Consider the following 15,169-nt stretch of genomic DNA (forward strand, 5'->3'; position numbering starts at 1 on the left):
TGAATCACTCAGAGTAAGACTGCCTGCAGACCCCACGCTTGTTTTTAAATTAACCTTTTAAATGAGTTGTTGTATGCAACAGTAAAAGCTGCATACAAATGCACTGTTTTATAATAATTTAATTTTACAATTCATTATAATTTTCAAATGACAATGTAACCAAATCTAAGCCTCGCAAAAGTGAAAAGTATTTTTAAAAATCTGCCTTTCTTTCACATCTGGAGTCAAATAACATAACATAAAAGATGATGAATGCATGTATCTGTCTGTCACAAGTGGGTTTCCAACCTGAGACTCCGGTTTCAAATCACAACTCCTTACCAGCAGAGCTTATGGCAGTGACTCAAGATTGAGGCCAATTTTGTGTCCCAGTCTCTACCAGGCCATAAATAACGCATTATAAAACCGAAGCTGTGGGCTGTACAAAATCTGACCGAGGGCCGTGCTTGGCCCGCAGGCGGGACTTTGGACATTCCTGTCTTAATGGTGCCAACAATCTTTGGCACCAGTCTCTCACTAAAGCAGTTATTTTAGCTGGAAATGTCTTAATGTAAATTTAAGTTTAAATGTAACTTAAATATGATTGGATGAAGAGCAGCTACTCTGTTGAGCACTCTGGAAGTGGGTTTCCAAGAGAGCGCATGCTGTGGGCCACTACAATAACACATGGACGTGATAACAAGGCTTGATGTATAGCACATTGATTTCATTGTGTGCGATTGAGGTCACAGACATATTGCTACGTTGTAGGGTTATAAAACACAAAGGCTACAATTCGGGAGGATATTGTTTCTATAAATGTGTCTCTCTGGAAAGAAGAGCACTTGTTTTTGTCTGCCCTGCGGTTCCCTCTTATATAGACCATGACCATCAAGGGCTTTGGCGAATGGCTCTTGTACTGGTCTCCACTGTTTTCCACCTTTTGGTCCACTGAGGGAAAAACTGGCAATTATGGACAGCAACACAAAACATGACCTTTTGCATAGGATCTCAGATAAAAACAGGTTTCTATAGCACACCCGAAAAACGTTTTCTTCTGATATTAAACACAGGAGCTTCTAGAGATGTTTAGGATGAAAAGGATATTTTGGACCATTTTCCCCCCCCCCACACGAGGATGTTTGAAAGTTTCCACACTAATTAAGGTTTTACAGATCGTGGCTGCCTGTAAACTTCTTTAACCTGTCAGAATAAAGGGAGCGACGATAAGCTCGGAGCCAAGTAATCAACAAAACAAAAATGAATGGCTCATAAAGCTTTCAAGTTCAGAAGATGGCAGTTATTTAAAGAAATTCACACCAGTCTGAAAGTGGCTTAGCATATTGTTACCATAAAAAGTAGTATAAATAAATATTGTTGTTCGCATGCATTTGAGTAAGGCTTTACAACCTGGCTTGCACATTCCACTAGGGTTAGGAAGTTGTCTGTTTGTCTGAAGTGCAAAGGGAAATCTTCTAAAATTACGTCAGTTTTAAATCCATTTATGAAAATTCTTATTCATGCAGTATAATTTTTCTCCCCTGAAAGAGGAGGAAAAGAAGCCAGGGACAAAAATGTGGAGGTTCAGGTCATATGGTGCAGTTTTTGTCATTTACACACTGAATCTATTGTTCAGCAGAATGAGACAGTTTTCAATCACTGTACTTTTTTTTTTTTTTCTTTCACTTTCAAATCTCATCTTTACCCTGCAAATGGTTTCTTCAGTGGGTTTCTCAAACTGTCCGTCTGTCTCTCACTCATGGCTCAGCTCTGTTCCACTGGATGAGTCAGTTTTTAATTGATGTGTTCTCTAAGGCATTGCTTGTACAATCTTTGCCTGTCCTTGTGCTCTTCAGGGAAATCACAAATTGCAGTGCAAATCCATCACAAAGTAGTCACTTCTAGCACTTGGAAGAAGTTGTCCTCAAATCTGGTCCAAGGTACCTGGCCAAGAAAAATATAATAACTCTGACAACTGCAACTGTTACTGGACGTGCATAAAAACATCAGATCTGAACTTTTCAGACGTGTGCACTTTGGGCTTTTGGCTGTTGGATAAAATCTGGAGAATAAGCGAATGGGGCAATGCTATCATTACTTCCTCCTGTTCCTCAAATATCAAGGTTAAAGGCTCGCATTAGAAGATCCAAGTCACCAATGTTTGCGGCCTGGAACAGTTCAGGCTGGTCCATCATTGACAAAGCTATCCTCAGAGCAGACCAGATGTTTCCAGACATCACCTGGTGCGATTGCTGGCGACTTTGGCTTTTCCTTTGAAGGCTCAAGGCAGTCAGGAAGTTACTGGCAGCCTCTCTGTAGAAGAAATGATAAAAGCAATGGTTTAGAGGAGGCCTGATTTGTCACAAGTCTTGTAAATTACACCAAGCTTCGAGCACCATCCAATTAAGACAATAGTGTGATTGAGACAAAGCCCTGTCAACAGCATTTTGTGGTTACTTTAACCTGAGAAAGGTCATAAAGAAATGAATAGTATTCTGATCTTAGTTGCGTTTTGTAGACATGTGTGTATATACATCTTTATCATATTCAGTGTTTGTAGTGTTTTACCAAGTGTTTTTAAAGAAGTCCCACATCTGTACATTGCCAGAACTTTTTAGAGCTCTTCTAATTTTCAGATTTTTGTCACATAATGGGGGACATTTAATTTGAAATTTCTAAAAATTGATACAGTAAAACAGATTGATTTTCACAATGTGGATAGTCACTGATGTCCTGAACTCAGACATACTGTATATAGATATTATATACCGTGTGTGTATGTATATGTATATGTATATGTATATGTATATGTATATGTATATGTATATATATATATACATATACATATACATTCTGGGATGTGTCGTTCATGTTGGGGGCTAGTGGTGTCGGAGATGAACGTTTAAAATCTACAGATCTTTAGCCTCTCATGTACAGTTCACTGACTTCAAGCCGCTAAACAATGTGAACAATATTCCATCACACTTACAAAGGACTGAGAAAATGTAGTTAACAGTATGTTAAGTACCTAATGACCGAAAGTGCACGTCTTAAGCTGCAGCAACGTAAACAACTCCTAAAGCCCCCAACATGGCTGACACGCCCATGAAGCAATGCGGCGTGCATATTTTTTACCACGTAGAAGCAAACGTTGGCAGATTTGACTGCAGTATTTGTCCTCACCATCAAAAACAAGTGGAGACTTTGTCCCACTTTGGTGTAGTCTACTTGTCCCAGGTCACTCACCTGTGAGCCCCCAGGTTAATACAACTGATACCCAGGTTGTAGCGAGACCTAATGAATCCTGGCTGCAGCTCGAGGGCTCGTGTGTAAGCCTCCACTGCCTCTTCGCTCCGATCTCCATTTGCCAGTGTGGCGCCCAGGCGGTTCCACAATAAGTAGTCCTGGATGGTGGGTTGAAAATATTGAGGTTATTAGAAGATGAAAGTGAAAGAGATAATGGGTTTTGCAGCTCCAGATTAATTTTATTTGGGTGGAGAGGGGACAAAATGGCTCATTTCATACTAAAGGTTGCAGACCCCTGGTCTTGGGTCGTCTGTGGAGGAGAATGTTTGTCTGCGTTTATTTGCTGAGAGCTCATGGCAAAGATCTCAACAATCAATTCATTTTCCAGCGATCTCACTGACTATAACTTTAACCTGTTGAAATGAACGCCTGAAATGAATGCTCACCAGCATCTATTCATTTTTCTTTAAGTCTTATCTGTGTTCTGTGTGTTTAGGGCTGACAGAATAATCTAAAAGTGCCAGTGAAATAGAGCTGAATAACCTGTTCTGCTACATAACACTGTGACAGCATGACAAAGCAAAGTTACAGCAGCAAGCTACAGCTCACTTTATTGTTTTTTTTTTTTTTTTTTTTTGACAAACAACAATAAAGTGTGTTGAAGCATTGCCCAACTTGCTGCTATAAAGCAGCCTAACAAGGTCACATTAAGGGAAGCTGAGTTACATCACGGACGGTGTCCTTGCATTTCCTATATGCAGGTGGACAATCACATACAGAGGTCATGGTTTTCCAGCAGGGAAGCAGATATTAGTCAAGTCAAGTCAAATGTGGTGCGCTGCCTTTAACCGTGAGTAACACTGGTGTCCCTGTCTGAGACAGAGGCTGATATGCGATGTAAGGAAGGTTTCGGTTGTATTTGTGTGCATGGTTGTTTTGTTTGTCGTGTGCATTTAATTGTGTGAAATATCGGCCTGTTTATAGTTTTCTGCATAAAACTCTGCGTGCACTATGTTTCAGTCTTGTTCTGGATCCTGATTAAGTGTGTACTTTAGTGTGCCAAACTAGAGTTGATGAGGCCAGATTTGGCAGCGCCTAGCTTCACATATTAGTGTCACAGTTTGATGTGGCCCACTGCATCTCTTGGCACGAGCTCTCCCTCAGTATTTGTAGCTTCAGATCTCTAAGGATGTACACATGCTCGAGGGCTTCATGTCTTGCCAAGTGTGTTTGCATGGGAACATGTATGTGGAAAAAAACCAAAACATTTTTAAACTATGTGCATAATTCTAAGGTATTGGGCCATGACATAATATTTAATTAAAAGTTGCACATTAATATACAAGTCAAGATTAATATATTATATAAATAAACACACAAAGTACCTAGTGGACAATAAACCACAAAATAAAGGTGAATGTTTTCTATTTTTTCCTTTTGTTTTGAAAACCTTTAGAAGCATTTTATAGCTGTATTAAATACAAGTAAGTAAATAACTCATAAAGCGATATTCTATATCTTTTGTTCTAGGATTGTGATGTCTGTCACTTGTTAGTGACAGACTTCTTCTTTGTCTGTAATAATGGATGGATCAAACTTTTTATCATGACGTACAGTCAGTTCCAAACTCGGTACATGCATGGAGGAGGCAGAACTAAAAAATAATTGTAAAAATATATTGAGAATCTACTTGTTTACATTGTGACAGCTTATGGCAATCACAGGAAGAAAAAGAAAGAAAGAAAGGGTATACTGCCTTTATAGTTACATCAAATAAGTCTTAGCTTGTATTCACTAAATAACATTTTTAAGAAATAATGTTGAAAACAGTACTGGATATTTTCAGTACCAAATCACCACACTAATTGGTAATTAAAATAATTCTTGGTAAATTTTCAATATGTCAATTTGTAATGACCTTTGCTTCAAAACACATGAAATAGACATTTCATTTGTCACATGATGTGTGTTGCAGATTTTTAACTTATTGTATTGCCTTGCAGAGTTGTTTGCAGAGCATCTCCTCTATCTTTGTGTGTGTGTGTGTGTGTGTGTGTGTGTGTGTGTGTGTGTTCCCACCTCGGGCCGCACTGACAGCGCTGTATTGAAGGCATCTACAGCTTTGTTGAACTCTCCACTGAGGTTGTAGAGCACCCCGAGGCCCGTCTGCAAATCTGGATCGACACTCTCCGAGTTGTGCTGACCTGCTTCCAGGAAGAGCTCCTTGACCTCTGGTAGCAGGGAGCTGTGCTCACAAACACACACACACACACACACACACACACAGATAAGGATACGTGTGAATTTAACTTAAGGCTGCTGAGTGAGTGCAGTACTGCATGTTAAAAAAGAGAGAGGGAAGGAAGGAGCCTGACAAATAGTGTTAAAGGGAAGAAGAAACTGAAGAGAAGGACTAGTAGAACTGAGACAGCAGCGTGTGTGTTTTTGGTCCAATTTATATAATCCCTAATTTAGAGTTAATCAACCCAAGCAAACATTTTTTCTTCCTTCATTCCTTCACACTGAAGCTGACATTGAACCTTAAAACAACATGCAGAAGTCTTAATAACTATAGTTTTTTATATATATATATAGTTTGTCCATCATGTCATGTCAGAATTAGGAGTTTTCACTCAACACCTAACAATACACAATTATTAAGCGCCCTTGTTCGTTGACCCCTGGGTTCTCTGAGTGATTTCTGTTGGACTAATCCGTTTGGACTCTCTGTTGTTCTTTACCTTGGGTTTTTAGTTTATTGTGTCTGGTTTTCTGTTCCACGTTCCTGTTTTATTTTGTAGTTTTCCCTTGAGTGTAACTTTTACTTCCTGTCCTGGCTTCCCTTTTGATTGTCTGCCCCGCCCCTAATGTGTTTCACCTGTGTCTTGTTAGGTTCAGCTGTGTTTGATTGCCTCTGTGCTCCCCAGTGTCTTTGTTGGTTCATTGCTGGTCAATCCTGGTCCCAAAGCCACAAGGTATTTCAAGTTTGTTTATTATTTGCCTTCACCGCTATGTGAAAAATAAAATGCATACGTGTTGGAAACAATGCTGTATTATCTTAATATGATACATACACAGTATATATATGTCAGCTACCAGTATTATGTATCATAGTTTTCATACAGATGAAGAAATTGGCTGTGAAGATTAAATCCTCCATGAGATATTAAATCTGTCAAAACATAGTGCTAATGTACTTAATATTAAATTGTTGGAGAAATCATTAAAAAAATCAATCCCACAGCATTTGCAATTATGCCGGCTGGTTATAGCAGGGCAGAAATCTTTCTTTCATCTTATCATTTGAATATTCACTTGATGAGGCACCCTGGCACAAACTGTTTTAGGTAATCGGTTAATGGTTTCCAAAAGAAATTATACCAATCATTGTGATTTTACCTCCTTAAAGGAAATGTTTGGTTGCCTTTCTCTGTCCTATATCAGAGTAAACTGGGTAATTGTTCTCCTCTTCAGTCTAATATACTCTACATACTATACTCTACCTTTCATGTCTGTTCATGTTGGGAACATGTGACATCCTGCGCTGGGAGTTTGGGGATCCCATCAGGTGGGTCTTGCCCTTCAGCAGGTGCTTGTATTTAGGATTGTGTCTCAACCAGCGCAGCAGGGCCTCACAGGCATCATGGCGCATACCAGTGTTGGTCAGGCTCACTGCCAGAGCCATGAGGGCCAGTAGGTTGTTTGGGTGGAGCTCCAAACACCTGGATGGAGACAGAGTCCAGGCATTAGACATGAGGAGAGACGGTGAAAGTGTGCAGTTCAAAGGGAAAGCTAGATTTGACAGGCATTAATTGGAACATTGGGACATTGGGAGCAAAGGGACATCAGGCAGAGGCTAATGATTTCTGGTTCAGGATGAATGAGCTGCTCGGCTCCTGCTGTGTTATTTTTGCATGCCACAGCCAGAGTTTGATCATTTGCATTAGGTTTGCCTATGGGAAAAAAAAAATGATGTTGGCGACAGAGTTGCATCCGCAGTAATGTCATGTGGACGGCTGCCATTAAGACCTACACTGGCCTTTGGAACAGGGAAAAAAAAGAGGAAGAAGAGGAGCACTGTGTTGTATAACACAAGAAGTCAGGCCAAAACAGGATTTAGCTTTCATCAAGATAAAGCCAGATACCAGCTAACTTAAATCTGTCATTTTTTTTTTTTTCAATAAAGGCCTTGTGGCAAACAACAAAATACAACAGATTTGTAACTTGATGCTTTAATAACAGGACTAATGTCTTATCTCACTTCATACAAACACTCAATAATTAAGTAAAATAAACCATGCAAACTACTAGGATATCCATACATCTGCTGACTTAATGCAGGGATATTATAGGGATTGGTAATCTGTTTTAGAAAAGTATTGCTCTTGAATTTTAGAAATTTAGTTTCTTGTCACAGCTGTACTGTGGGATCATTGTGCTCGTGGGGACTGAAACTGCACGTTTCCCTTCCAGTTTCTGGTTTAGGAACTTGGGACAAATCTCATCTTCAATACAGCCTCTGAAGTCGGCTTTGGAAGCTGGGTTTTAATCTTTTAATGTATAACGTTTCAAATTCCATTTGTGTAAATATTCTAAATGGGATGCAGTTGTTTCTCCCCACCTTTGGAGGGAGACAATCGCTGACTGCTCGTTCTCGTTTTCAGCCTGGGTGGTCCCCAACACTTGCCATGCCTGCAGGAAAACAAAATACAGGCAACAGTAAACAGCAGGGTGGGGAGCTGTATTCTCAAGAGGCTGATACACCGTTACAGTGGATCAGCATTTTCTGTCAGGATCAGCACAGATACAGCACAGAGTATTTCAGACAACAGCAGTGAATTCAAACAGAACTCCACAGGATGCAAAACGTTTGGGATGTCGGAGCAGTGTGCATGCGGCAATGATCAGATGTTGATTAGTTTGGGAGATTGTCCTTGGATACATTTATAATACTTCATTAAATCATCAATACAAAGTTTCCATTCATGACTTGCTGACAAAATGTTTATAGAAAGAAATCAGTGAATCACTGTTTTGAAATTTGATGTATTGTTTTGGTCATTTTATCCCTTAAATGATTTTATTCATTCCTTTTTTCTGGGGGGGGGGGACGTGACTAATTCTTACACACTGGACCTTTAACAGATCATCAAAAATGGTCGTAAAATGATATTTCTTCTCTGTAATGACAAACTTAACCTGCTCTGAAGCTAAACTCAAGATGTTTTTCGTTCCACTCTTTGAAATGAGGGGTGAAATCATTTTTGAATAAGGTCGTCACAGTAGGGCAATAAGCCACAAGCACCCTTGGAGGAAATTTAGAATCGTATTAGTTCCATACTACTTGGGATAATCCTCTCTCCAGAATAACTGGCATTTGTATATTCCAAATTCTAAAATAACTTTGTATAAAGACGTGATCTTTCAGCCTATAAAGATGTCAGTCTGTTTCACACAGCCTGGTCAGGGAGACTTTCTTACTCTGTAGCTTATCTCAACAGGAGGTGGAGTTAAGTGACGTTGGATTAGCCTTGAGATCGAGCTAAAAACCAATTGCTGTAGCAAGTTTTTTTTTCCCTGTGCAAGGGCTTTTGTGGAGTATTTCCATCACTCAATGTGAGGGTCTAAGGATAGAGGGTCATGTGCTGTACAGACTATAAAGCCCTTCAAGGTGAACTGTGTTTGTGATGTTGGGTTACATAAATCAAATTGACTTGACTTGGTTGACCGACGCAGGACTACAGGTTTGTAGGTGTAAAGCTCCTTCCCTTTGGAAAATTCAGCCCACAGTTGGAAATACAGGCGTCTCTGGGGTTAAATTGGACAAAAATGAATTCACCTCTGAATCATGAGGGTCTTGCAAGACAGCTGCTTCCAGAAGTAGGACAGCATTTGGCAGGTCTCCCTCTCGAGATTTCTTTTGTCCCTCTTCAAATGCGTTGGGGAAGTCCTTATAAGGATTATCTGTGTGGAAGTAGTAACCCTGTCAGACACAAAAACAAAAACAGGGACAGTGGCAAAGTCAGTTTCCTGTGCAGTTGTACATTTAAACAAAGCCACAGAAGCTGGAATTGATCTTTTCTGCTTCACATCAAACTTGAGCTGAGCTCCAGGGGTTTATCTGTTCTATTTAAATGTTAAAAGCTTGTGATTAACATGGCGTGTGTGATGCCGTCTGCTTTTTCTGTGAGAACTAGTTCTGTCGTGAAATGACTAAGGAAGTTCAGAAGAGAGTAAAGTCAGTCAGCTGTACGTTGTATGTTCTTCATCCCATTTACAGCCAACATGTGCACTGTAAGAACTACTTATGACCATTCTTTTTCACAGTTAACACAGAGTATTGTGACTTAGTTGTCCAAGGACACTTTTTAAAGTCATAAAAGACAGCAGTGCATGTTTTTCTGGCTGACTGCTCTATAATTGCCTTTGAAACTATAAGATACCAAAGGGAACATCGTTACTTTTTCTGGACATTTCATTTTAGAGATAATGTCAATCTCTTCTTTAGCATAGAAAGTCAGAGGTAAACGCATTTTTCGGACATGATAACTGGATAGGTTCCTCTAATGGAGGAGATCTGATTGCATTTTGTTGTTCCCTGCTGTAAAAATATTCTATAATATAGACTCTCATGTCAAACGTAAACATACTTTAGATGAGTGTTTACGTTATTTATCATCAGCCACCTTTGCCGTACATAATATAAACAGGAATGCATTATTTACACAACATAGGCTATGAATACTGAACATTGTTAACCTGTACAACAGTGTAAATACATGCACTTTCTACATCTAACATGTTGACAATAGTGACCTTCTCATGTGGTGAGACGCTGGAGGGAATTTGGGCCTGCTCGTTCTCTGTCAGCCAGTTCCGCCGAGCAAGCTCCTCCCACTCTGCTTGCATCTTATCCCAAAACTCTGTATCTGACTGCAGATGATGGAGGGAGGGAGAAGTGGGGTGGGAAGGATGGAAAAAGGAGGAGGAGGAGGAGAGGGTGAGAAGAGGGAGGGGATGATTAGTGCACTGTAGAATAACAGCTCCTGTAATTTCCTATTATACAGTTGGAAATGTCACGCCATGAGGCTCAGTGGTTGTCCTGACTGTAACATAAGGAGCCCACATATCTGATGAAACATCACATTTAGTGGAAGAAACACTCTGCACTTGAAATTCAGATGAATGCGATACCACCAGGAAAAAAGTCCGTGCACAAGACAATATCCTGCTGGCACAAATGAACTGGCAGAACTCCTAAAATGCAAGTTAACACTAGAGAGGTAGTTCTGATGAAACTAATTACTTCAGAATGCAATTTTAGAATTAGAAAGCACTCTTTTGGTTTCACATATGCACAGACAATAACAAAATTATTCAAGCTCATGAATAGTCTTCACATGGTCAAAACAGTATTATGGTTTTAAAGTCTCTGTTAGGTTGACATTTGAACTCTTTCTCAGTGTTTCAATTGGCTTGCATGAATAATCGGCTCCACTTCCTGGAATAGCTTCTCATTTTCTATCTGACGGGAAACCACAGCCTTTACAGATGCATGTTTGTATTAGTCATGTATTTAATTTCTTCTGTACGATGATCCAAAGGATTTTGTTTACGACATTACTTTTTTCCTGCGGTGTACGTTTTATGATGTCTTGGTGTAATTGGATTTACCAGTGAACAGATGAAAGTAACCAACTGAAGTGATTATACGCAAGACTGCAGAGAGTAACTGTCTTTTAGATTAAATGTAAAGCAATTTTAGGAATATTCTCCAAATGCTGCACTGTGAATAAAATCATTTTGACACCGACAGTAAAATACAAGTCGGGGGAGTCGTTCTAAAATAAACCATTTCCAACTTCCACATTCAAATGTTTCCAAAAATGATTGTACACCACAGTAATCAGCCGTGCTGACAATGTCTGGCTGTGCAGTGAACTGTTCTAATCACAGACCTTGTTGTTTGGATGATGAGCCTCATTTCATAACTTAAGAGCAATGAATAAAACTGTACGTCACAGTCACTCTGTACTTTGCCTTAGGCCCAGTGCTCAATGAGCTCTACGTGAGGCTCGTGTTTGTCATTTGTGAGATGACGGAGGTGAAGAGCAATTCAAAAATGAAGTTGTGATTCAGTCGTATAATGTTTATATTGTTATATAGTTTCGATTTGAGGGCACAGGATTCTAAGGAAAACCTTAAAACCTGTTTTTTTTATATTTGAAATCACTCATTTTTTATCTTAAAACTGCTGCTGTCAGTGAAATGTGTATTTAATAGCTATAATAATCTATAATTTTCATATTGCTGATTTTGACACAGAATCATAGTCATAATTCCTACATTCTCTCCTACTTAACATACAATTAAATTGACTATCTTCTTCATCTCACTGTTTTGCTAATGACACCGTGCTTATCTTTCTCAAACTCAATGATCCCATTTCAGTCCAACTTTATGTTCAAACGGAGGGTTATTTATTTAATAACAAAATTGTTATTTTCAGCCAGATTGAAGCTGCTCATGGTGCCACATACTCACTCTGCCTCTGATCATTGAAGAGAAGTTGTTTTTTTGAAAGGGATTAAAAGAGATATTTTTGTACATTTCAGCAAAGCTAAAATTAGATCTTTTTCATTTTCATGATTCAAAAAAAGTTGAAATGTGCCTTTTATTTTTACTCACTTTAACTCAACTGGCTGAATGAAGAGGTGAAACAGCTTCCATGTGCTCACAAAGCTACATCAAACTATCAGGACACACAGTATCTCTTTTATTTAATTTAAAACCTCATGTCTTTTTCATGGTAAATTCTTAACCTCTTTATTTATACAATTGGTTGTGATTCGTTGATGCAATCAAAAACATTTAAATGGCCATATTTGAATTTAAAGAATCACATAATCAAAAAGGTTTACAGATTTATTTCCCCAGCTATCGCGATTGTAGTCTGAAGTATTCCCAGCAGCATGATATTTTGATACTTGGCTTTTTTTTATGCCCATCATTTTCTGCCAATTTATTAAAACAGGCCAGAAACTCAACATGACAGCCCTGTATACAGTGTGTGTGTGTGTGTGTGGGTGGGTGTGTGGTAACTAAAGGAGAGTGAGGTCAGAAAGAAATACTATAAGAGTGAGCATTACTGTGTCAAAGGACTTTCATCTCCACATCTTAGAGGCTTGTGATTGACATGGAGGCCATAGTGTGGCCTCTGATGGTGAGAGATAGCAGGTAATTGCAGGATACTGACTCTCAAACAAATTGCCTGAGGGAGAGTCTCCACCATTGTTTCTGTCAGGAAGTGAACTATCACACTTCATGTGGCGGAGATGGGTCAGAGCAGAAAAGTCAAAATAATCTGGGTTTAGAGAGAGAGTGTGTCAACATATAATACAACACTATTACCACTTAATTTTGTACTTGTTTATTAAGTAATTAAGTAAAGCTACCATGCATAACTTTTGTTGATTTCTGTAGTTGTTTCTGTTTCTGCCTCTTTGGTTTTCATGAACAGAAATGTAATGTAAGATTATTTTTATGTCGTGTCCTTCAACAGAAAATGGTTTCCTTTAATTAATACTATCAGACCTGACAGAGGGTGCAATTGTGTGTATACACCAGCAGTTATTTTTTTCCCAGTTGTACTCTGACCTGTATCCAGCCGTCTCTCGCTTCACTGGCACAATGCTGTTGTTAATGAATCACTGTCAGTGTGGGAATGTTGCCTGGTGACACAAATACTATTTTACTGCTGTATTGACACAGTGAGAGAGTCGTGTAGAGCTCATTTGCTTCATCAGCATTGTGTGAACTCATTTGGAAATGGTTTGAATGTCATGGACATTTTTTTTTCACACTTATGCCCAAAGCAAATTGATTTAAAAAGGGTAATTTGTCTGTTCTGTTTACTTTATGTGCTAAAAGGCAATATTTGTTGTTTCCCACACACATGGGAATTTGGTATCACTCTTGTTGCTTTGAAATATTTTTGGATCATTTTAAATCATTATAATAACTATTTTCCACCACTGTTCTATAATAACAGATGTGTCATGAATGACCACTAATCCTGATATGACTGTGCAGCCTAATTATGTCTCTTATTTTCATGTTATTTCTTACATTATACCCACTGTGTTCATTAACATAACATTAATTATTTCACATTATTACTCACCATGCTGTGTGCTATATTTACACTGTGACCTAGACCATCGTCTCATTATTTGTATCTAGTTAAGTGTTCACGCTGTAAAAATCTCCTCTGGTGTTTAACCTTCCTTCCCTGTAGTTGCATTACTGGTGACAAACTAAATACAGTATTTTTTCATTTGCAAAAATTCACTTATATTTCTTTACAATGTCATGAAAGGTGTTTTGTCAACACTGATATTGGCAGACTAATTATGTGGAACAAGACAAAGACACGGCGCAGTAATTTATATCTTGTATCACTGGAACAAACCCGCTGCTGCGACTCTAATTTCAGCAGCACTGATGAAGTGTTACGTGAAATGGTTTGAGTACATTGTGCTTCCTGACACCAAACATGTCACCACAGGTCATGTGTGTAAAATAAACTGTTGGTATGTCAGTGGTGAGAATTTATTAGTTACCTCATGAATATATTATTGACAACATGGATAATCATGGCACCACCTACAAGTTACACATACTCGTGGCTGTTTTATATTTCCTACTGTGTACGTACAGTATATTGGCCTTCAGCATATTTCTATTCAAGCATTACCATAATAAAGTCAGTTAAGATACATGAACTAGTGTTTAAAAAAAAAAAAAAAGGATTAATTTACATAAAGAAAAAAAGATTAAACTAATTTTACACGTATGAAACAACATACACTGATCAGCTATAACAATAATGAAGGTGACTGTTCTTAGTATACTCCTGGATTGGTCATTTTAATTTGTTACCACGCTAACAATGCTCAATTTACAACACGGTTTTATTCCGCTTTTTAATATATAACATACATACTAATTGCAATCATGAAGGTATAAAAGGAAATGAGGGGCTTCAGGCTATGAAGCTTGTAGCAACCATAAAACGGTCCACTCACTTACTCAGTGAGTGGAAATCTGCTTTTGTGTAAATAATCCTGTAAAAAATGCACAGCCACATTGTTGAAATGGTGAATTCATAGCATGTTTGAGTTAATTTACTGACTCAGCAGAACTTCATACTCCCAGAGCTCATATTAAACTGCACAAATCCCATATTGTAAAACAAAATAAACTATAACTAACAGTATATTAGTTAGAATTTTTCTTTTTGCCTTTGCTGAAATGTTCTTGGCAAAAACAAATCCTTAACTGAAGGGTTTCTTATCATGCATAGTATAAATACCACACACTAAATCTCAGTATTTATCAAGTTGACTCAAATGTTATCCGTTTGCGCTGCTTTAGTTGTTTTAACTTGATACAGCCTCTGTAGAGAACCAAGCCCATGAATAGGGCTGACTTATCCACTTTGCCCAGGAGGCTTACATTACAAAAAGTCTCATTATTTACAGATAACACAAAGCCGCTTTTTCCCTTTTTTTTTTTTTTTTTAAAAGGCAAACAGCTCTTTTCATCTCCAGAGCACAGCTGGCGTGGCCTTTTAATGTTAACGAGCCACCCGCTGTTCTGCTGCGTAGGCCAAGTCCTTGGTCAGCAAGACAAAAATGGGAAGCTGCTCCCGATAATGTCAGAGAAGAATAAAACACATTTCAGTGGACAACGTGCTATGAATGCATTCTGGCAGAAAGTGGGATTACCTTCTATATGGATGTCTGCAATAATAACACAGAGTCCTACAGAGGCAAAGATGATACTTTTAGACAATATCCCTGTGCAATATTTCCAGTAAACTGTGCATTAATGGCACAGGAATAATGTCCAGATCTGGTTTACATTGTTTACATTGTATTCA

The 15,169-nt window shown here is 38.6% G+C and overlaps 1 protein-coding gene across 3 annotated transcripts in view; it reads right to left on the reverse strand.

The window, feature by feature from the left end:
- Window positions 1-1,645: 1,645 nt before the first annotated feature.
- pex5la (peroxisomal biogenesis factor 5-like a) overlaps window positions 1,646-15,169 on the reverse strand; it is a 76,062-nt gene continuing 62,538 nt past the window's right edge. For all 3 annotated transcript variants that reach the window (XM_058637377.1, XM_058637376.1, XM_058637375.1), the window contains 7 exons: window positions 10,042-10,158; window positions 9,065-9,208; window positions 7,847-7,917; window positions 6,729-6,947; window positions 5,305-5,470; window positions 3,226-3,383; window positions 1,646-2,292 (listed from right to left, as the gene is read on the reverse strand). In XM_058637377.1, the coding sequence (XP_058493360.1) occupies window positions 2,091-2,292; window positions 3,226-3,383; window positions 5,305-5,470; window positions 6,729-6,947; window positions 7,847-7,917; window positions 9,065-9,208; window positions 10,042-10,158 (1,077 nt within the window). In that variant the 3' untranslated portion in view covers window positions 1,646-2,090. The remainder of the gene's footprint in view (window positions 2,293-3,225; window positions 3,384-5,304; window positions 5,471-6,728; window positions 6,948-7,846; window positions 7,918-9,064; window positions 9,209-10,041; window positions 10,159-15,169) is intronic.

This window comes from Solea solea, chromosome 9 (assembly GCF_958295425.1).
Source record: "Solea solea chromosome 9, fSolSol10.1, whole genome shotgun sequence".
Lineage (NCBI taxonomy): Eukaryota > Metazoa > Chordata > Actinopteri > Pleuronectiformes > Soleidae > Solea > Solea solea.